This window comes from Anser anser (assembly GCF_964211835.1).
Source record: "Anser anser genome assembly, chromosome: 17".
NCBI classification, from domain to species: domain Eukaryota; kingdom Metazoa; phylum Chordata; class Aves; order Anseriformes; family Anatidae; genus Anser; species Anser anser.
Genome location: NC_139738.1, coordinates 4,844,268 through 4,865,988, shown reverse-complemented (window position 1 = coordinate 4,865,988; position 21,721 = coordinate 4,844,268). Strand labels below are relative to the sequence as shown.

The window sequence follows — 21,721 nt, the reverse complement described above, 5'->3', positions numbered from 1 at the left end:
CAGCTGAGTGAAGTATGCCGCAATCACTTAAAAAAGCATACTACAAATGCAAGGCTGGAGCCTCTTCAAAGACATGCAAGGGGCAGAATGCAACCCCTGAAATAGCAATGACCTCATTTACCAGGCCAAAAGCCCAGGTCTCTGGGCTCCACAGCTTTATTCACACTTAAGCCACCAACTTGCTGGGTGAACCTGGCTAAACAGTTAACCAGAACATCTCAATTAGCTTTTCTAAAGCATGGAAACAACACGGACACATTCCCTAAATATGGTAACTAAGGGCTATAGTATATAGCCTGTGATGTTTGCACAAAAGGTGCTATTAAAAGTATTTTGGCCATTACCATGAGCCTTAAAAATTTGAAAATCAGCTTAACAAAGCGTTGGAAAAAGCCATGAGGGCTCCAGCACATACCAACAAATTCTACACTAATTGCTGTAGAGACAGCAGTAATTCTTGTTGCCTTGTACCTTTTGACTGCCTGTAAAAAAAAGGGAATAAAATGTCCACATTTCAGTGCTAACTGCTATCATCTGCAATAAGAAACAGAAAGAAACAGCACATGCTAAAAATAAAAGTTAAATAATTCTACAAAAGAGAATACCCCGCTCTTTACAACATGATCCAGGGATTTTGTAACTCAGTAAGAAAGCAAGAGAGTGATTTACATTTGCAACCAGTATTTTTATATTTACTAGTACTTCTTCCAGCACCAGCAGGGGAAGGAGTATGTTTTGTGGCAGAAAAAAAAAAAATAGCAGCATGTGGGAAGACCTCACTTATGAGCTCCGTTCCCTTAGTTTTTTCTCACAGCCCAGCCTTGTGTTAGGGTCTTTCAGATGCACTGCCTTCGTAGCTGTAATTTGGACTGCAGTAGATTGGGCAAAAACCAAAGGCCAACAGCAAACATATTCAAGCTATTGAAAGCACCTCAAAAGCAGCACAGTAGGTCTAACGAGCTACAAGACCTTGCTAGGGAGAGTCAAAACAAGCTAAAAAGAAGCAGAAAAGACTAAGTAATCAGCCTAAAGAGAAGAGAGAGAAATGAGATGAAAGAAACAAAGATTTGAGAAGAAAAGGGGATTTCCTAATGTTTTAACCTCACGGAAAGGGGCTTTGTCCCCTATCGTTACATCTTTTACACATCCCAGGACTTTGCTGTGAGTAGCTGCAAAAAGACAAACCGATTCCAGTGCCACAAGTGCTCAGAGGATTATCGGAGGTGGCCGCACATACAAAAGCTGGGGAGAGCAGAAAGGGATGCAGCACCGCTCACTGATAAGCTGCACTCAAGGAGAAGCTGATCCTGCACTGACGATGACAAACGTGGCTGTAAACAGCAGCGGAGCGAGATGCTGACACCCTGCTAACACAAGGTTACACTTCCCACTACGGAGCTACACGGCAAATTTTAATGGGCCAAGACCGACAGCTAGGGAAATGAGTGTCCGCTCTCTGCTGCAAAAATTATTGCTGCTCCCATCCCCCTCCAACCCATTCTCCACTGTCAGTGCTGTAACACAATGACCTCTCATTAGGGAGTATTTTTCAGTTGGGACAGTTTATTGTAAGGACACCGGATAACTCAAGGGATTAATGGCACAGACGTGGAGCCCCTTATCTCCATTTCGGTAGTTTGGAACAGCGCACACCACAAGGGAGCTGCAAGAAGAGCTGTTAGGGGTGTGACAGGAATCTGTAGGGCTCTATTCTGGAGGCCTCAGTAGGGCAAGAAACCACAGCGAGGTACGGTCTGAGCACACAAAACGCTGGACACAAGAGGACGTGTCGGATCGCACCTGGTTACGTGATCTTGGAGAACACCGAAGTCTTCCTGCAAACAACCAGAAGTCATTGCTTCTCCTGGATTCCCCCTGCGAGCTGCATGCTTTGGGGGCACAGAGCACACAGAAGAGCGTGACCAAGCACAGAGCAGAAGGTACTCAGCACCGTGCAGGATACAGTACCCACTGCAATCACAAATGCGATACAAAACCAGCTTGAGCCTACCACGACATGTGCTGACACAGCGTAAGATGCTTTAATTTCCTTGCTGTCTCACACTTGGGCATAACACCACCGACATGTTCAACGCACATCCCGACCCTACAAAGCCCCAAGTACCGCCAGCCACCAATTAAGTCAAAAAAGGCAGAAGGGGTACAGAACAGAACTTGGTCCTGAGACTCCTTTCCCCTCCTCCTGAAACCCTATATTCCTCCTCAACTGCTTAACACCAGATCCAAAGTCAGCGACGACCTGCCTGAGCGCATGGCCCTTCCACATGGAGCCACTTGCTGGACTCGCGCCATAGTTTGTTCTGGCGTTTCCGTAAACATTTTTTATGACATGGCGCCATGTGCCTACAAGTCCTCTTCGTGGACCCAGATCTGCTGCCTGCGTTAGAAGGCGGCGTGCATGATCCTGGCTACAGAGAAGCCACAGCAGTGTGGTGGGAAGGTCATCTGGCTCGCAGACCTGAACCGCTCCTTTAATAAGGCTTCTACAGATACTCAGCTGGAAGCAATAATGGCTCCTAAGCAAACGTGACAGAGGCTGTGAGAGCTTAATATAAAAGACAAATAATGAAAAAATAAGGAGAAAGACTCCACCTTTCAAAAGGCCCTAATTAGTTCACATGCAAGACTCACCATTGTGAGAGGAAAGTTTACTTTGGAGTTCTTTACATTTATAAATATTTGTACATGTCTACAAATATATATCTACACAGAAAGATACACAGCTGCTATGTGCTTCCTCTGAGCAATTCTTCAGTTGCATATACAGTAAGAAATTAATTAAATCCATGGTAATGCCGGAATCTGCCTTGAGAAGGAGAACTCACAGTTGACCAACACAGGCTGTGATGATGTGCTGCCAGCTATGAGCTTCCTAAGTGGGAGCACCAAAACCATCAAATCCATCACAAAGCTGGCGTGCTACCATTGTCAGTAACAGCTTCAGGTAAACTCACACGTAGACGTCTATGCAATTAAGAGATCACACGGCGTTACTAGGCTACTAGGATTTTCACTGCAGAGCTTAACAGAATTCATGAGCAGCCCTCTCATTAAATGCTTTTTACTGACCCTTCCCAGTTCATAGTCTTTACTCACATCTCCCTCCCTTAAAAATCATCTCCTGGGTTCTCCAGATAAGAGTTACAAGGTAAAAATATGTTGATGTAACTGGTGCCATGCCATTATGGAAAGTACTCGAGTCTTCTCACTGTAAACAGCTTGTATTCACCATCACCACAAACTGAAATCCAGAGAACGAGGGGACGATATGTTTAGGACAATAAGAAGGGCTAACATTTTTGGCAACGTTTTGACTGAGTTATAGAGAGCTGAAGAAGAAGGGGAAAAAAAAGAAAAAGAAGGTTGTAAAATAAATTAATGCGGCTCAGGAGACTGGTGGCTCACTTCCCAGGCTGCGTCACCATCAAAAAAAAATTCTCTTAGTTATCCTCATACAAAAAAAATCCCAGAGCTCTTTCCAAAACAGTTCTAGAGTCAAAACATTGGATCACATGCACTGCCAGCTGCAAGACACTTCTAAGCTAACTGAGTGTATCTGAAAATAAAGACAACTTGAGTGAGGTCTCTGAGCAGAAGTTATTAGACAACAGCCCTAGGAATCTCAGTTCAAATTATGCCGCACAGGTCCTTCTTCATGCTCTTTACTAAATAAGCACTAATCAAGAGCGTGCACTGCACACATTTAGGACAGATGGTCCCTGCTCAAGGACACCTCAGAGGCCTGGGTGCCCCGTGTCTGACCTGCTGGAAAGGCAGGAGCTACAGGTCAGAATTCAGAGGCCAGCAGCACGGCGACATCAGGCAGCTTACACCTCGTTCACAAAACCAACTCCTCAGAAAAGCAAAACAATGCATGCAAAGTGATGCAGCAAATACAAGTCATGTATATTATATTATTAGCAAGAAATTATTTACTGCTTCTAGAAGAACTCACCAGTGGCTCCCGAGATGCTGCAGTTTCAGTCGCAGGGCAGGAGCCAGTCTGTAAAACAAAAAAGAAGAGTGAGGTTACATTGCCACCTGATGGACGCGAGTAGAAACGCTCGTCTGTAAAGGCTACACATTTGGGAAGACACTCGTTTCTGCTATCTGTAGCAGTTCTGTGATGCGCTGAAGACAAAAATCCCTGGATCACAGAGATAATTAGTCCCAGCAGTCCCCATTTAAACCAACAGAACTCAGAGAACGGGCAGAACTTGCTCTAGGGAGCCAGCAGCTAAGAGCCAGAGGCCACTGATAGATGTCACAACAGAAATGTTCACCCCAACTCAACCTCTGTAACGGCGCAGTGAATGAGCACACCATCAAACTTGGACTCCCTCTGCTAAACTCCTGGTTGCAACACTTGCCACGCTGCAGGGCACAGACAGGACATTTTCATCACACATGAAATGAGGATAACAACTTGTTTGTCTCTAGGAAACCTGATCAGCACCTGATGTCTGCTAAGAACTTTGAGATACTAAAAGGCAGAAAGATACTAAAACAGAAGCAGCCCGAAGTATTGCTATTGGAGTGGATGCAAAGGTACCTTGCTCTAACTCCAGGGTTCTTTGTCTGCTCTATAGAGGGACTAAACCTAACTTGACGCTGAGCATCTCCCATTTCCATGACCCAGTAATGCACCCTTTGTTTTCTGCACTATTCCAGATTTCAAAGCAATTACGATTTAGCTACAGCTCCCAGCACCTCAGCAACACCAGTGACATCCTCGTTTCCCACACAGAGGTAAAAGACATAGTTTTAGGGCAAATGCTGAACACTTCCCCTTGCACACTAGGAAGGGGTGATACACAGTAGGAAAGTGAAGCAATCTGATTTAGGCAGGACAGCCAGTCAAAGGTGGGCCTAGACTTAAAATTCAGGAGCTTCCACTCTCCTGGTGTAACGTTTTAGCTGAGTCCCACGTTTTGTGGAATTATTCCCTGGGCTTTTCTGCAGTGCTGAAAAAAAGCAAAGTTTGATCCCTGTATACCTAAAATAAATTGTCTCTTCCAAGGTACAGATACTTGAGTTTTATCATAAACTAACCTTACCTTGGTCAATCATCTACTTTCTAATGGGATTCACATGATGTTAAGATGGTCTAACCTATACTGCTTTCACTGTGTTTTTATCTTGGTAGAGCTGACACATACAGGTTACCTCAATGGTAAAAAATGCAATTTTACTGGTAAAGAAGACATGTTTTAGGCTCGCTTACAGAAAAGAGATCCTATTCATGGAGTACAATGAAAGCTAAAACTTTTGAGCGATACCATAAAAGTCCTTAAGCGACTTTTTGTCCTCCAATTGCATTCATCACTTTTATGCAACACACCACACCTCCAAAGCAGCTCAAGATTTTTTTCCCCCCATCTACAGAATACTCAAAAAATATAGATAGAAGTATGTATTGCCACAAGAGGGTGCCAGTAACCCAAACATATTGCAGCTCAGCTAATTCCAGATACATATGCATCATTCCCAGGGCCCAGCTAGATGTCACAGCCAGGCAGCGATTCTCTCGAGAGGCCCTTATCTTCATTTCTGTGAGTCCACTCAATATCTCCTAAAATTTCAGCCACCATCAATTCATTTAATATAACCACTGCAAATATCAGCTTATCAGCTTCAACGCCATACTGGAAGTCCCACTGCCTGCTGTAGAGGAGGCAACGTTGTGTGATAACAAGAAAAGGGCACTTCTCTCTTCAGGCTTGTCACTGGCTTCCTATTTTTATATGCACGGTGCATCTGCTTTCAAATCTTTTATAGCTGGATGAAAAAAAATAACGAATAGTCTCAAGCTCGCTCCACCGCTCCAAAAATGTGGAAAACATATGAGAATCAAAACTAGAATATGGCTTGCAGGTTTTATTAGTAAGTTAGTTGAGCCTCTTTAGGTTGTGGATAAACTTCTTTGGTACACATGCTCTACTTTGTTTCTTTAGTCATATCCCAGGACTAACACAGGTATCTTCCTACGGCGAATACTCCGAAATATTTGTGCCTGATTAACAGCACACTGAGGTTAAGGAAAAGATTCTCATCAAATTCAGTTAGTACAGGGTCAGAGCTGCTGAGACAAGGCAGCCAAAGTGTAGCACATAAAATTCCTGTTAAATACTTCAAAAAACTACTGAGAGCTGGTAACTACTATTTCCATGGAATTACTCCATCAAGATACCCGTGTTGAGTTTTCTATGAATATGCATATTTTGCTATCTGTAGCGTGTTTCAAGGAAAATTCAAAGCATTTTAACTACTTAAGCTGACTTTGCAAAGAATTGTGAGGAGCAAACAGCGAAGTCGCAAAGCCACAAAGAAAGAAACCATTTCCCTGCACTGCCCACCACAGAATTCACACCTCAGAAATTCACATCCTCAGAAAGTTCCCAGAGCCTCCAATGCACAAGAGCTTGTATGTTCTGCCCCAAGGAGCTGCCGTAGTGTTTATGGACTGTCACACACAATATTTAGCCAACCTGGGACACTGCCCAAAGAGCGTCTGGAATGAAGGCAGGTTACTGTGAGAAAACGTGTATTATGTGGATGGGTAAGAGTCTTGATCCTTAAAACACATACTCAGAAATTCTGGTGCGTGTGTAAGCAGCCTGTTGACATATTTGATTAGTCGGCTAACTTATGGCACAACACTTTAAATGGGATCTGCATTTTCCTTCCAGCAAGACTTCCAAGCACAGCACATACTGTAACAGCGAAGGAAGCTTCTTGTAAGGCAGGAGTCAGCAGCCCTCTGGAACATGGTGGCTCTGGCACAAGTCAGGGAAGAATCCATCCATTCCATGTGCAAGCTGCTCATTAGCCTGTATTTAACGCAACAATGGATATCCAGTCCAGAGACCTAATATCCTATATCACAAACCATCTTTTAAGATGAACACAGCAGAGAATCCTGAGGCTAAACACTTGAGCAAGAGGGAAGGAAAAATCCCCTATATATTGGCTAACAATGCAACCTGAGAAGTCTCTGGAGCAAGAAATCAGGCATCTTTCAACATCTTTGTTGATAATCTTTAATTAATCTCCTTACACGAAGACAAAATGCAGCTAGATGGCAGACTCAGCCCAAGGTGTGCATAATGAAGCTTCAGAAAGCAAACAATTAAGATTTGGGCCTTTGTATTCCTCTTGCTTCCCCACTAAATGACAAGTAAGAGCATCAACAAGCATAGAAGGTGTTAGAACACCAACGCATTCCGTTCACGTTGTCACCTCTCCTTTCTCAGTCTCTCACGTGACATTTACATGCAGTCTGTCTACAGCAAAGAGAGCCTTGCAATGTTATGAAACAAACAGAACAATTCCACACACGGAATCCACTCTTCCCTGCCTCAACGGCTGCACTACCGTTTTGGTACCAAGTCCAATTCAAGCCATTGACTGTAACAACTTGAGGCCTTTTATGACTCACACCAACTCGCCACATGCTGACTTCCAGGCTACCGGATTCCTCCTTCTGCGCATAATTAGATGGATAATTAAGTATCATTTTGTGTCCCAAACTAAACAGCTTTGAAAGTTTAGACACAGTTATCTAAACCAAGTGCTAAATAACACACACACAAAAAAAAAAAAAAAGCTTTCTCTAACACTGGGATTCAAAGTTACATGCAATACCGAGGAACTGGGCTGCTGGCTGGCTGAGCCAACAAAACTCTCCAAATATACTGTCAAGGTACTCAGCACCAAAGAAATATTGATAGCCAGGAAAAACCAGTAACTGGTTACTCTGTTCACAGGCCATACTCTCCTCTTGCTCTTCCCTTACTTTTATTATTACGAAGAGTCACAGGGAGATGGGCTCTCTTCTTTTGTTTCTTTTCAGCAAAGACATTGTTAAAAGACCTACGGAACACGATTTCTAACCAAAATGAATTATTTTTAAATCTCTGGTAGAAATGTTTATTGCCTTTGGAATATAATTCCATGTCAATGATCTCATTTGAGCTACAACACCACCCCCCACAACGCTTGAAGCAATATATTAATTGATGAGAATGAGAAAATGAAACTAAGTAAAACAGACAGTAAGCCAAAAGATATCTGACACTCCCTTTGCAGCATCTAAACTAACTAGATTTGTAACAGAAAATGACACGAGCCAAACATAAACATGTTGAGCAAATCGCTGCTACTACTCATAGCCTTATGTTGAATGCCTGATAATAAATAAACAAGTATCTTCAGTGGTGGAAAGTAAATATTTCCTTTAAGTTCTTTAAACATTTAGAGTGCAATAAGGACAACTTTTTGCATACCAGTGTCAAAATTGCAGTGGCCGCTTAAGAGTAGCGGCATTTACATTCTGATAGACTCATAAAAGACACTGTCATTATTCTGTTTTATTCCAAAACTGTGCCCTTAGTAATTCATCTCCTGGGCAATATACCCTTTACTTGCAGATTACACCCCTTTTTTCTAGCCAAACTTGCAAGATTCTCTCAAATCCTACCCAAGTCGACAGAATTTGAGAGTACTGAACAGTTCTCACCACAGATCTGGAGCAGCCTTGGTGAGCTGTGTCTCACACGAGCACACAACGTGGGGAAGGAAGAATTCAACAGAGAATCAGGGCTGCTCCTGGCATGTGGGAAGGGGCGCCGACAGGCATGGCCACCCTTCAGCCAAACGTGGCTGTTTCCTCCCACACCTGAAGCAAGGCAAATGTGCGCCTTAATCCAGCTCTGCCGCTAACTAAGTCCTGACAGGCCAGGAGCCAAACGGGGCACAAATAATTGGCTCTTGCTGGAGAATCCAGTGGTTTTGCATACAATGTGACACATTCCAGCAAGGATGCGGTTAATTGACCATTTCCCCCTACGGTGGCTTCAGATTGTCTCCCTCCTCAGAGCTGCCAGACACAAATGTCTCTGTGGTGAAAAGTTCCTTTCCACCAGCCTGTATCCAAAATGCAAACAAGCCTTGAGGTAAAGCAACACTAAAGAACTATAAAACAAAAACGGAAAGGGTGCAATGGGAGGATACTGAATCCAAACTCATGAGAACCCTAAAGTTTCTCAGCAGTCACATTTGCCCATTAACCAGGTTTCTTTATCTAAACCTGCAGCCAGCTGCCTCATGGACTGCCCAGTGGCTCACAGATCTGTCTTGGGTTGTTTCAGGTTTTCTCCTGCTGAAGGCATTCGCTCCGAGCACGAGGAATGGATTGCAGTGCCTGCACCTCTAGCTGCTGTTGATGAAAGAACACAGCCAAAGCAAAACTGCCCAGCAAGCCTACCGCCAGTTTGGCAAGAGGGCCTTTCACAACCTGGGAGATTTGTACTGATTAGTCAGAGCACATGCTTTATGTAACGTATTGCTATCGCAGTTTAGTTCAACATTGGTTCCTACAAACTCAACCAGTCCCAAATAAAAGTATCAGCAGAGAGGTGCGTAGCGTTTAAGTCAAATCAGGATAGATTTGAGCGATTGCACAAGAAAGCGTAGCAGACTTCGCTCTGTTTTCCTCCCTCCTGCTGAACAGCCAGACCTTTCATCTCCCGCCTGCTGCAGAACAAGGCCCTGCTGCAGCCACCTCAGGGGTGATTTTACAGATTTCCACAGGTGCCACACGTTCAGGAGTCTGTCAGGGATACTGGTGGGATGGGGAAGGCGCCAGGTCACTAAACTGGGGTCAGCTGAGTTTGCAGCGGGCCCGAAGTTACACTGGGCCATCAGCAAGCCAGCACAGCTGGTTGGAAACCCATGCTCCCATTTCCCTCTGATTCCCCCTTCACTTCAGGTCCTAATTTATAGAATCATGATATTCTCAGTGTGTTTCTTGAGCACGCACCCGTGCCAGCGAACCCACATCTCCTTCACCCTCCACACTCGGTTTGTGACAAGGTTTGCGCTGCATCTGTCACTGCGCTGCCCTTTTATGCAGGGATCTCGGAGACTCAAAGATCTTCTGAACCTGGAGGTGTCTTCCGGCCTTTTTATGACTCTGTGACTCTGAGACCTTCCCCTCTCGCCGTTTCAAGGCAGAACCACAACCATTTCACCCAACTAGCGCTGCCCACCTCCAACCCAGCTGCCCCCCGAGCTGCCTGCTTTCCCTGCCCGTGTTTTGGGGGGATTTTGGTGGGTTTTTTTTCCCCCCTTTTCCCTATCCAGACGCCGTTCCCCACACAGCCCGCGGGGGGGGGTCGGCGCCTCCTCAGCAGCGACCGTTGGGGGGGGGGGGGGGGAGGAGGGCGCCGGGGTCGCGTGAAGGGGGGGGGGGCGGCGAGGCCCGGGGCCCTGCCCACGATCGTTCCCCGGCGGCAGCGCCCAGGCCCCGGCCCCGGCCCGCCCCCGGGCGGCGGAGCGCAGCGGGCAGAGAGCGCCGGCCCCGCGTACCTGGCTGGGCTGCTCCGCTTGCTCCGAGGAGGCCATCTTGCCAGGCCCGGCTAATCCATCCCCGCCCAGCCGGCGGCACAGCCCGCCCCGCCGCCAGGCGGAACTACACGTCCCGGCGTGCCCAGGGACCGTGAGGGAGGGGAGCCCGGCCATGGCGGCGCGGCCGAAGCGCTGCCTGGTGCGGCGGGGCGGCGGGCGAAGGCAGCACGGCCTGGCCGCCTCCTGCCTGCGGGAGCTGCGCCAGAAAGGTGAGGGGGCAGCGGCGGGGCCGCTCCTCAGGTGGCGGGGACGCCCCCGGGGCGCTGCCCGGCCCGGCGGTGAGGTAACGGGGCTGCGCGTCCCCGTGGTTGTCACGCAAAATGTTTTCTTTTTGGGGTTTTCTTTCTTCTCTCCCTCAGCCAGCGGCGTCCTGGCCATCGATAAAGCCGCGGAGCCCATCACCATCGTGCTGGCGGAAGACGGCACCATCGTGGACGATGAGGATTACTTCAGGTGCCTGCCCCCCAACACCAAGTTCGTGGCGCTGGCTAAGGACGAGAAGTGGGGCGGGAGGAGCCCAGGTACCGGGGGCACGGGGCGGGGGTGTGGGGTGCGCTCCCCGAGCTGCAAGTGCTCCTAATACTAGTTCAGGAACGGGACCAGCAATTGGTTTAAACTGGAACGTAGGAGGTTCTGCTTAAATATGAGACAAAACTTTTTTATGGTGAGGGTGACAGAGCACTGGAACAGGCTGCCCGGGGGGGTGTGGAGTCTCCTTCTCTAGAGACTTTCAAAACCCGCCTGGATGCATTCCTGTGTGACCTGATCTAGGTGTTCCTGCTCCGGCAGGGGGATTGGACTAGCTGATCTTTCAAGGTCCCTTCCCATCCCTAACATGCTGTGATTCTGAGAAGTGGGAGTAACTGACCTCACTCTGCCGTTTTGACGCCGGTCAAAATACCCTAAACAGTGTCACACAGCTTCCACCACAAAGTCATGACTCTTTCGTCTGTATTGGTTACTTGTGTTTCCATCTTTTCGCGGATGACCCGTGTCAGATGGCGGAACAACCTGGCTCTCAGATGTGGATGAAGTGGACAGTGCTGCAGAGAAGTGGAAGCAGCTGGCCAGGCAGCTGAAGGATGACCTGTCTAATATCATCCTGATGTCTGAAGAAGACCTCCAGGTAGACAGGGGAAGACTAATTGTTGTTCATGGCATTGCCCCGCATCCGTTTATTGCAGTAGATGGCACAGAACAGAATAAGCACATGAGATCTCAAAGTTTAATTCAGCTGTTGTTTTTTTGGCTGTGGTGCTAGAGTGAAATTTCTCCTTGGGGAATACTTGTCTCACTGGCAGTGCATGTGTTTGAGGAGGGTGCTCTTCATCACTGATTGTCCTTCACAGCATGTCTAATTCTGGCCGTGGGAGAGTGAAAAAGTAAGTTTGGGCCAAATGGCAACTGAGGTGGGCTCTTTTCATAGAAAATAGACACCTGTGTAAAGGCTCAGAAGGGAGGGTTGAGCAGCATGCCAAATTTGTCTTCTCCGAGGGAGGGTGAAGAGCTGCTGACAGCTTGCAGAGCTCGTTGCTTCAAGTATTTGAGTGCCTAACACCCTGTGTGCGGTGAGGCATGGTGATAACAGCCTCCTGGTGCTTTCCTGCAACATGCAGCTTCCCAAGTGCCAGCCTGTTGGATTTCTTTTGTGTGTTCCCATGCACACTTAAGAATTAGTGCTTTGATTGCCAGAAATTGTCAGGATGTCTGTTAAAAATGCACAGTTCTACACCTCCCTGAAGACCTTTTGGCTGCTGGTAAAGAACGTGGGGTGGTGGAGTACCACTGCAGCCTCTCAGAACCAGGCTGACTTGCTGTGACACGAAAACCTTGTGAAACTTGCTAGGTTTCATGAAGGTGGAGGCTCTGTCATTCAGGAAGCTTGCTGTTTGTACTGCAGTTGGTGTAATGGAATAAGTTAACAGGAGCACTCTTATTTTTTTCAAGGTGCTTATTGATGTACCGCATTCAGACCTGGCAGAGGAACTTGCCCAAAGTCAAACCAAAATCCAAGCATTGCAGAACACCCTGCAGCAGGTGCTGGACAGACGAGAAGAAGAACGCCAGTCAAAGCAGCTCCTGGAACTCTACCTAGAGGCCTTGAAAAACGAAGGCAGTATCTTAAGCAAAGTAGCAGGTAGGCAGCATTAGGATGCTAAAGAATGAGATTTTCAGAGAAGCCTGAAATAGTTGAATAGAACAAATAAGGGGGAGGGAAAGAGTGGAGTGAGCCACTTGCTTAGCAGCTATTAATGTGGCTGATGTATTAAGTTGGTGTAGTGTAAGAATTCTCTGAATGGGAGAGATTAGGAGTCCTTTCGCTGCTTTGTCACATTTCTCACAACGCCTGAAAGTAGAATATTGGGGGAGAAAGCATAAATCATGTGGTAATCCTTAACAGAAGAGATTTCCTAAGTTAGAGGCTGCATCTAGATAAGACGTATACCTTACTAATCTCAAAAACAACAGTGCAGTCTGAGTTACTTTTCCTGTCCTGTGTCTGTCACGGGTTGTAATGATTTTGCTGCCACTTTTCAGAGTCTGAGACTGTGCCAGGAAAGGAGATGGATGTGGTTGACACAGGTACCAGCAGTCCTGGCACTTCAGCCAAAACAGCACTCAGCGACCACCTCCTTGCTGTTCTGAAAGGGAAACCTGCCCCAGAGCTCTGCTTGGACAGTCAAGATCTAGAGGTGGGTGAGGATCATATAACCGTACTCTGGCAAATCTTTCCTCTCTGGAGAAAGGGGTGATGGGGGAAGCTGTCCCTGCCTCTGGACGCTCTACTGTCAATATGTCTCAGTCTCAAAGTGCCGAAATTTAGCCCATTTCTCTTCTTCAGTAACACTGCCTCCTGCTTCCCTGTTACATGCAGCTGATACTCCTCCAAGTACTCTAGGACATACTCTGAAAAGCCACAGAAAAAACTGTGGTTTTGATCTCTGCCAAATCTTGATAGCATAGGCAGGCAGTGCTTCAGCTGTATTACCAGCAAGTCTTTTGGGTGCAGATACATCTAGCTGTATTTGTGTGCATCCCAAGGCAAAATAAAAACCTTCTTATTTTGGAAAATAGTGTAAATAAACCCTTAGCTTTGAAAGGAAAGTCTAGGTAAACTAACGATTAGGAAGTGTTCTGATACTATGAATCTTAGTTTCTACAGAAGTGAAAAGCAACTGCTTTAACTGCTTTCTGTTTGCTTCAACATCTGAATATGGTTTCAAATTCTAAGTACCGGTAGAAATAAAAATACACTAACCTATGAGATTGAAATATGTAAGCTAGAAGCATCTTCAATACCAAACTGGCGTTATTAAGTAGGTGTCTAATTACTCCTGATCTTAGTGTGGGCAGAGGGGGTAGTGGTGTTAGAGCATCAGTGGAGAAGACTCTTACAAATCTGTCTCATTACAGCTGGTCGTGAAAGAAGACACGCAAGCCCTTGCTGCAGCTCTAAGCTGGGACAAGCAGAAAGCTGAAGCTCTACAGCAAGCCTGCGATCAGGAGCTCTCCAAGCGCCTACAGCAAGTGCAGACTTTGCATTCCCTGAGGAGCACATCAAAGGGCAAGAAAACGCTACCTTGGGGAGACTGGCTTAGTTCAAAACGTAAAAAATAAGACTGTTGTTCTGCCTCAAGTGCCAAGGGAATGCAAGTGGGGTGTGCTGTTGGTGTTTTTTTTTTCAAATTGCAATCAATGTAAACACGATACGTCCTGGCAGCCATAGTTTGCTGGTCATACCATGGTCTGGCTGTAGACAACTAAAATCTGGACATTGTCCTGAGGCTTAAACTCCTGTGATGACTCAAATCATGTGTAACCAAAGGGATTTAGACTTTTTGCAGAATACTGGAACAGTGGAATTACTAAACACAGCATGTAAGAGTTCAGCTTTGAATAGCTGGTTGGGAGCCAGAAAATTCCATCTGATGATGCTGGATTTAGCTTCTGGAGCCTCAGGCAGTTTGGTTACCTTATCTTGCCACCATTTTCAGTTTAAAGGAAGAAATTTATCTACCTCGTGGACATTAACAAATAGGAAGAAGGCATTCTGAGGATTGCTCATTGAACACAGCGTGCTTTTTCTTTGGAGGGGTTTGTTGTGATTTGGCCTATTAAAGTCGTCATGTGGTTTTTCCAGCTGCTGTCTGGCCTTAAGCTCCAGCCTGGCATCTAGGAACTTGAACTTCTCTCTAATTTCACCAGTTAAAGTAAAAGCAAAACCTCTTAATTTCTGTGGCTTTTTTTCTCTGTAAGGAACTCCTGCCTCGAGTGCAGTGTAAGCACTAATTTGTAAAACAGCAAAAGTGGAAATGCTTGTTTTGAAAGGCTGTGGGACAGAAGACTTGTATTTGGCCTGTCTGTATTCCTATTCTAATCATTGGTATGGTATCATAACACCTCAGTATTAACCTGCTTATTTTTAAATTGGTTAGTCTTTTTCTAACGTCATTAAAACCTTTTTACTATACTGTTGGACTAGTTTTGATATTCCTGCTGGTGGCTATGATTAAAGAATGTGCCAATATGTACACTATTACTTTAAGGACAGAGGAAGAACTTAAATACAAAAGTATTCCACATTTAACCTGTCTGAAGATGATATTTAGGTATAGGTGTGAACATGGTGCCAGGTGAGAGTTTTGGTGTAATCTTTTCTTCTCCTGTGAGAATGTAAAATGTATACAAAAGCAGCTGAAAGGTGAGCTGAAACTTCTGGGAAAGTTTTTGTAGGTATAAATACTTCCTAGTATCATGCAAAATTCACTGATTTAACATAACCCTAAGCCTTTAACATAACCTTAAGTGGCACAGGATGCCGTCTGGTGAGTATTGCTACAGCAGGCACTCCATATAGATACTTAAGCTGAATTAACCGCACTCAAAGTGAGACTTGCAGTGTAACTAAAATATTCTTATCAGTTTAGTACGTCTGTGCAGGTAAGCAAAAAATACTTCAAGTAACTTCTGAAGATGCTACCCCCTGAGATCTGGCTGGAATTAGGGGGTAAGCTTGCAGTCAACTTTTTGGACAATCTGTTTTGCTTGGGCAAGTGATTACTTCTTACAGTATATGCTTCTGGCTTGTAACATCGTAGGCCACGGCAGGTAAAAGGGGTTCCTGCTGCTTTAAATAGCTACTTATTGCAAGCTTTTTATATTCGAGGCTTTCTGAAAGAGCATGTATGGCTGTCCATTAACAATTTTTGAAGCATGCTGTATTGCACTCAAAGCTAATTATACTGGCTACCCATTGAAACTGAGTGCGCCGAGCAGATTAGCTGTCAGCAGGCTTTTTCTGTGAGCTTATTTCTCTGCCTGTGATTACCACTCTTCCCCTTTTAAACCCTTTTTTCAGTCTTGCTCAAAGCTTCAGTGCTTTGCTTTTTTCAAGCTCAGCAATGGAAATCCTACTGCTCATGCTGTACAAGAGGTAAGGGGTTTTACCTATCGCTTTTCCATATACTGAAATAACAGCGTAATTACTTCAATCCTACATGTATTACAAACATTTTAACTATTTCAGGAAAACACTGAGATGGGAGTCACAAAGACCGTGCTGATACTTCTCGTAGAATGCAGCGATGGTCCTTCCAATCTAGCCTTAAGAAAAAAGAGGGCTTTCATTTCTGCTCTTTTTTCTGTTACCAAGGTTAAAGCTCTTCAGATGCCTGTAAATTACTAAATGCTGCAGTTCTTACACTACAGAATTCAAATTATCAACTAGATGTAGCACAGTATAATCTTAACTGTTACTCTTAATTGTTCTGTTCTACTAACAACAACAAAAAAACAGATTGTCATAAGCTGCTGGGAGCTGCAGTTAAACTCTATCCTAAAGCTGAGCTGGAGTAATCTTGAGTATAATCTACAAGGAGCACATACGTAGTACTTAGCTCTCTTTAAAACTCTATTATAGTCAACATCCTTCAAATGTCTCCGTGACAAATGAGAAGCGATTAGCTAATAGGCTAACAGACTCCAGTGCTATATCTCATCCTCTAATTTCTATGAAAAATCCTTTTATAATAGTCAAGTTTATGTACTGCTTCTTGGATCTCTTTCAATGGTGCAATCAATCAAACAAAGCTGAAAACTCCTAAAACATCTCCATTAATGGGATTTTTAAACCTAACAGTTCAATTATCCTTATAAATTGATTTTTTTTTTAGGGTAGACTTTATTATAGATCTTTAGATCATTATATTCTGAAAATCAGCTCAGAGCTAGAATTTCCTGTTAGTGATAACAAAGAGCATCTGCCAGATCTCGTGTTTCCACAGCAAACAATCACAAAGCTTTCCAGTAAATAATCTCTAGCTTTCAGCCAGCACCTTCTGCATTCTGTGGTGTAATACGTGTACGTGTTTGGACAGGAAGTGACAGATTTCAGACAAGGACTACAGAACTGTCTCCTTTAGAGACAGAACAGTGGGTAAGAGCAAAAACAATACTGGGTTATTCTTTGCTTATCTTGCATGTGCAAGTCAGGAGAAAAAAATGCTCTGTAATCTAATCTGAAATTACTTCTATGTTTTGTAGACATTAAAATTGTTTGATTCATTTCAGCTGCACAGATTCTTTAGCTTTGCAAGAATTAGCATTTCCTTGATCTTGTAATATTTAAGAAGTTTTAACTTTAGAACAGGTTGACTGTGCTGCACATGATTCACAAGTATGGATATTTTATAGATGTTCAAGAGGGAGGGATGCAGCACAGAAGGTCTAAAACACTGCCAGAAGATCTGGGGAAAGCTAGGGTGGCTGCCATTTATCTCCTATCATGGTAAAATTTTTGAGTATCAAAGTCTTGACTTGGTCTTCATCATTTATACATCCAACTAGACGAACGTACCTTGTAACTGATTCCTTCCTCAGAGGGGGATTTGCCATGAACGAGTAGCAAAGCTATACCTGGAAGTTTTCCAGGGCTATTAGAACTGTCCTGTTATCCTGTAACTTTTTTACCCTGGTGTAGTATTTAAGGGCGGAGTCCTACTGAAATTAGAACCTGATAGTTTCAAACATGTTTTTGGGGAACTGCCCTAAGCTGCCTCCTTCAGGACAGAACAACTGGCTTCAAGGAAGTATTTGTCTCATGGGTCAAGAGCTGAGCAAGGGAAAACCAGCATTCAAGTCTTTTTGTCTCTTACTGCACATTTTAGACTATCCTAGGCAAGCATCCTCTTGCTCGATAAACTTTCTCATACCATAGTTTTTTAAGCAGCCTTCTCCTCCTTTTATTTCGCTATATCTAGTACCTTATGTCTTAAGGCTGGACTAGATGATCTTTGAGGTCTTTTCCAACCTGAATGATTCTATGATTCTTAAAATCTGCTTCTATGGAATTAACATACGTTAAGTCTGTATCAGGCCAGCAGAGGGCAATGGTGATATATTTCTGAACACCACTGGGGGGGCATATTCCATAAAATTCAGAAGTGTCATGCAACCAATTGAAATTGCATACCAACAATATCACAGTAGAAAAATTACACACAATATGCTTTAATTGTCAAGAGAACAAGCGATATGCCTAATAAAAAGAAAATATAATACCTAAAAAAACAGAAGTGGAAATGAGGAAGAGATCAATTAGTAGAAAAACTAAGTTGTTGCATGGAGGGAGTTGCACATACTGAGGCCCTACGCTCAGTGGGAATGCTTTGCTTTAAACTCTTTCAGTAAAGGATTTTCTTTTAAATAACAGTAAGATAGTGTTTAATGAGCAATCCAGGCATTTTGGCTGCATACATTGCTGAATTCTGACAGCCCTTTCAGTTTTGGAACAAAAAATACAACTAATCATGTTCACCTAAAAAAGTAAAGACTTGTTACTGTTGCTAACCTGCAAGGGCAATCGCTGGTACGCTAACTTTGGTCTTCTAGGACAGTATGAGAAAACGACCAGAGAAGTTACTTGAAAGGTAAATCATGCCATGTTGGAATCTTCACTTTCAGACACCGGTGCTTCTTGTTCCTCAGAAGTTCTCCTTCCCTTAGCTGCACTGGACTTCTTTTTCTTCTTCTCCTTTTGCTCCATGTTATTTGATGTGAGCTCTTCACTCTTCTGTGTGATATACTTTAGCTGAGAACAATAAACTAATCAGTAATCTAACGAAGAACTTTGTTCATGTATCTTAAGATAAACTAAATGGGCAAACTCCTATTACAAAAAAATAAGAAAGTCACCCCTAAAAAACTGACATGTATCAACCAGTTTTAATTTTTGCACAAAGCCCTCAGTCTCAGCTGGATATCCTCAGACACTGCAGTGCCCTAGCAAAACTAAGATTTACAAATCTATCTTGCATCCATCACTAGAACTAAGACAGCAACATTAGCAGTTACTTGGAGTTTGCCGAGACATAATCAGAGTATTGAAACATTGTAAGATTCCTCTGCACCTGCTAGACATGATGCACAATAGTTAAGAACACAAAATTCAGCTCCAGCGCTTATTATGCCTTCTCACAGTAGGTTCATGTTGCATATTTCAAATCACACAGACAGAAGGGGACAAAACACAAAAAATTAAAATTAGCATTCAAAGTATTCTTCAAATGAGGTGTATTCATTTACACAGACATTCTATTTTTGAAAAGAAGCATCTGTTTATACTGTAGAATCTTGAAAAACCTTGACAAGCAAAGGTAAGCCTCCTGGATTCTACAGCATACTGAACATAATTTTAGCAGTTACCAATTATTAGATACTGACAAGAGCATCCTCCTTGTGAAGATACTGTCTTCTTCTTCATGTAAGCATTCACACGTATGCCTTAAAACAAGTCAATTTAAGTCCACCAAAGTTTATATAGGTTGGCACATAAGAGAATACAATAATGTGAATAATCCCTAAATTAATGTTAGGAGACTCAGCAAATCGACATGGATGCAAGCTGTTCCTGACCTTAGGCTAAAATAAAGGAATACAACATCAGCAAAAAAAAAATAGTGTTTCTTTGTTGTATTTTCGTACTTGAAACCTCAGCAGCTCTGATGCAACCAGAACATTGTTGCTTGAACTGCAGTCAGATCTGTATTCCCACAGTGAAGTGTAGCATCATGAAGAAAAAAAAAAATTAAATCATTGAATCATGCCTATCCATCATCTATAAATAATTTGAATTGCTTAAGCAACAGTCGCTTCATCATTTATACACTCCATTCAGATGCTCTTTGGAATTAATCAATTGGTTTAAGAAGAGTGTTGTGAGACAGAAAATACAGTGAATCTCACCAAAGAATTGCTCCTTCTAGCCAAAAGCTTCACATCTTCTGAATTGACTGTGCTTCGTTTTGCATGCCTGCATATAATTAAAAAACACCCCTTGATGTGTTTGCCAACACCAGTTGTAAAAGGTCATAGAGCATGTAATACAGACTCTGAACTAATGCAGCTTAATAGGGACCCGGTAACCAACAATGACAACTTTTCCAGCTACAACATAGAAAATCCTTTTTTCAAGTGTGCATGTGTACATCTAAATACACTTATGTGTAGAAACAGTAGAATTTAGCAAAGAGAATATCAGGCACTGCTGCTTGCTCTTACTTCCTAGTAGGCTACTGAGGTGGTTTTGACTCAGAGCACCAAACAGATTCCTTAAAACATTCCCTTACCACCTTGGAGCAACTAGATGAACCACAGGCATGGTAGCAAGCATCTGTCACTCCCAAACCATCCAGCACCGCTACACATCAATGAATGTGACAATTTTCTGTGGCCATTAGTCTTAACAATCACTTGTACCACATAAATTAGCTTCCAAGATGAGGAAGAAGCTGTAGCAGCATATCTATTTCCTAACTTCACAGCCACTATTTAATCAGTCAACAGAGCCCTTTAAATCTTGAATTACAAGACACATTTTAAAGATTATGCAGTTATTTGAGCTGCTTTTGCAGTGATCAGGTGTCCTACTACCTACCTGGCAAACATTTCGAGGTCTCTTGCAAAGTTTTCTGGAGAAAAAACAGACACCATGGATTTTAAAATGCTGTCTCTGATTAGGAAGAGATACATAATACAGAAAAAACAAAGGTGCAGCTGCAAATTGTCAATGTAAGTTATAAGAAGTAATCATAACTTGTTCTTGTGTGTCACTGCTGCAGGTGGCCCATAAAAATATTTCGCTTACGTTTAAATGCTTTTTTGTAGGTCTGAAAAACAGAACTACAACTTCTTGCACTTCTAAAATCGTGACGCAAGAAGTGACACATCCGTGACACCTAGTTTAACGGCTGTTTCTTTTAAAGCACCCGATCTCCAGCCAGTGCCGGTGGCCAGGTAATTAGGACACAAACGTGGTACCACACTGCCTGAAGGTGATCTCCGCGATGGCCGCGACGGCCTGCTTGCTGAACTGCACGCCCTTGTCCTCAGCGACGTCCTGGCACAGGCAGCCGGCCGTGTAGTGAACCGCAGCCCGCAGCCTCTGAAAGGTCAGACTGACAGGTCAGTTCCCCGCAGGCCGACAGCCGATCTCTCGCGGAAATTACAAATTCTGTCACAAGAAAGCGGCTGTGCAGCCACACAGCCCCAGCCCGCCGCGACACCCCCTCTGCCCCTCAGTGCCCCACACGCTCCCGCCCCGGCTCCATCTTGTCCCGGCGAGGCCCCCTCCGGCCGCGCTGGGGCCGGTCCTGTTTCCAGAGGAGGGGGCAGCGGGGGAAAGCGGCGGTGGAAAAGGAGGAAGAGGAGGAGGCGGCGGAGGCAGCCCAGGCCTCACCGTACCTGGGTGAGCAGCACCCGCTGCTCGTCGCCCGCCTCCTCCATCGCCGGCCCGGGCGCGGTTTCCCGCCCAGCGCGGAGGCGGGGCCGCGCCGCCGCCATGTCGGGCCCCTCCCGGCCGCTGAGGGGAGCCCCAGCCCCAGCCGCCCCTCGTCCCTCTGCTGTAACGCCCTGACACAGCTGTTGCTACGGTTCACCACAGAAAATTATAATACCAAGGACCTACACCGCACACGTTAGGGCAAACTACTAAAATGTTCACAATGCTTCAATTATGGCTACTGCCTGCAGTGTCACCCAGGTGTTCCATGGCACCTCTTCACTTTACAACAAAATCTGCAAAGAGTTGCTTTAAATTGAAGCCTATCTTTTGTTAATCATACTGATATTCCACTAGTAACTGTTAAGTAGCTGTCTCAATACAGTAAACAGCTCACAGCACAAAATTTAATGCCTGATAGGTTCTGTGAAATAAAGGTACAAGTACCCAGGTGAAGTTTCAGTAATCTAAAGCTGAGGGCTTTGAAGGAAGAGGGTATCAAGTAAACAGAGACAA

At 44.4% G+C, this 21,721-nt stretch overlaps 3 protein-coding genes across 3 annotated transcripts in view; 1 reads left to right on the top strand and 2 right to left on the bottom strand.

Moving 5' to 3' along the window:
- PEX14 (peroxisomal biogenesis factor 14) overlaps positions 1-10,474 on the bottom strand; it is a 77,820-nt gene extending 67,346 nt beyond the window's left edge. The window contains exons 1-2 of the mRNA XM_083802623.1: positions 10,390-10,474; positions 3,977-4,024 (exon numbers count right to left, since the gene is read on the bottom strand). Coding sequence (XP_083658749.1) covers positions 3,977-4,024; positions 10,390-10,425 — 84 coding nt within the window. The 5' untranslated portion in view covers positions 10,426-10,474. The remainder of the gene's footprint in view (positions 1-3,976; positions 4,025-10,389) is intronic.
- Positions 10,475-10,502: 28 nt separating this feature from the next.
- On the top strand, positions 10,503-14,899 carry DFFA (DNA fragmentation factor subunit alpha). The gene is made up of 6 exons (XM_083802624.1): positions 10,503-10,637; positions 10,788-10,949; positions 11,427-11,554; positions 12,376-12,565; positions 12,967-13,121; positions 13,843-14,899. The coding sequence occupies exons 1-6, from the start codon at positions 10,541-10,543 to the stop codon at positions 14,044-14,046; spliced, it is 936 nt and encodes a 311-aa protein (XP_083658750.1). The 5' UTR covers positions 10,503-10,540; the 3' UTR covers positions 14,047-14,899.
- Positions 14,900-17,921: 3,022 nt separating this feature from the next.
- CENPS (centromere protein S) lies at positions 17,922-21,310 on the bottom strand. The gene is made up of 5 exons (XM_083802626.1): positions 21,169-21,310; positions 20,746-20,869; positions 20,363-20,396; positions 19,672-19,738; positions 17,922-18,517 (listed from the first exon to the last, which is right to left on the bottom strand). The coding sequence occupies exons 1-5, from the start codon at positions 21,265-21,267 to the stop codon at positions 18,362-18,364; spliced, it is 480 nt and encodes a 159-aa protein (XP_083658752.1). The 5' UTR covers positions 21,268-21,310; the 3' UTR covers positions 17,922-18,361.
- Between the last annotated feature and the right edge of the window lie 411 nt (positions 21,311-21,721).

Coding starts and splice junctions, on each gene's coding strand:
- DFFA (XM_083802624.1), top strand. CDS start 10,541: ATGGCGGCGCGGCCGAAGCGCTGCCTGGTGCGGCGGGGCGGCGGGCGA. Junction 10,638..10,787: donor GCGGGAGCTGCGCCAGAAAG/GTGAGGGGGCAG, acceptor TCTCTCCCTCAG/CCAGCGGCGTCCTGGCCATC. Junction 13,122..13,842: donor TGGACAGTCAAGATCTAGAG/GTGGGTGAGGAT, acceptor GTCTCATTACAG/CTGGTCGTGAAAGAAGACAC.
- CENPS (XM_083802626.1), bottom strand. CDS start 21,267: ATGGCGGCGGCGCGGCCCCGCCTCCGCGCTGGGCGGGAAACCGCGCCC. Junction 20,397..20,745: donor GATCACCTTCAGGCAGTGTG/GTACCACGTTTG, acceptor TTTTTTCTCCAG/AAAACTTTGCAAGAGACCTC. Junction 19,739..20,362: donor GACCTCGAAATGTTTGCCAG/GTAGGTAGTAGG, acceptor AATTATATGCAG/GCATGCAAAACGAAGCACAG.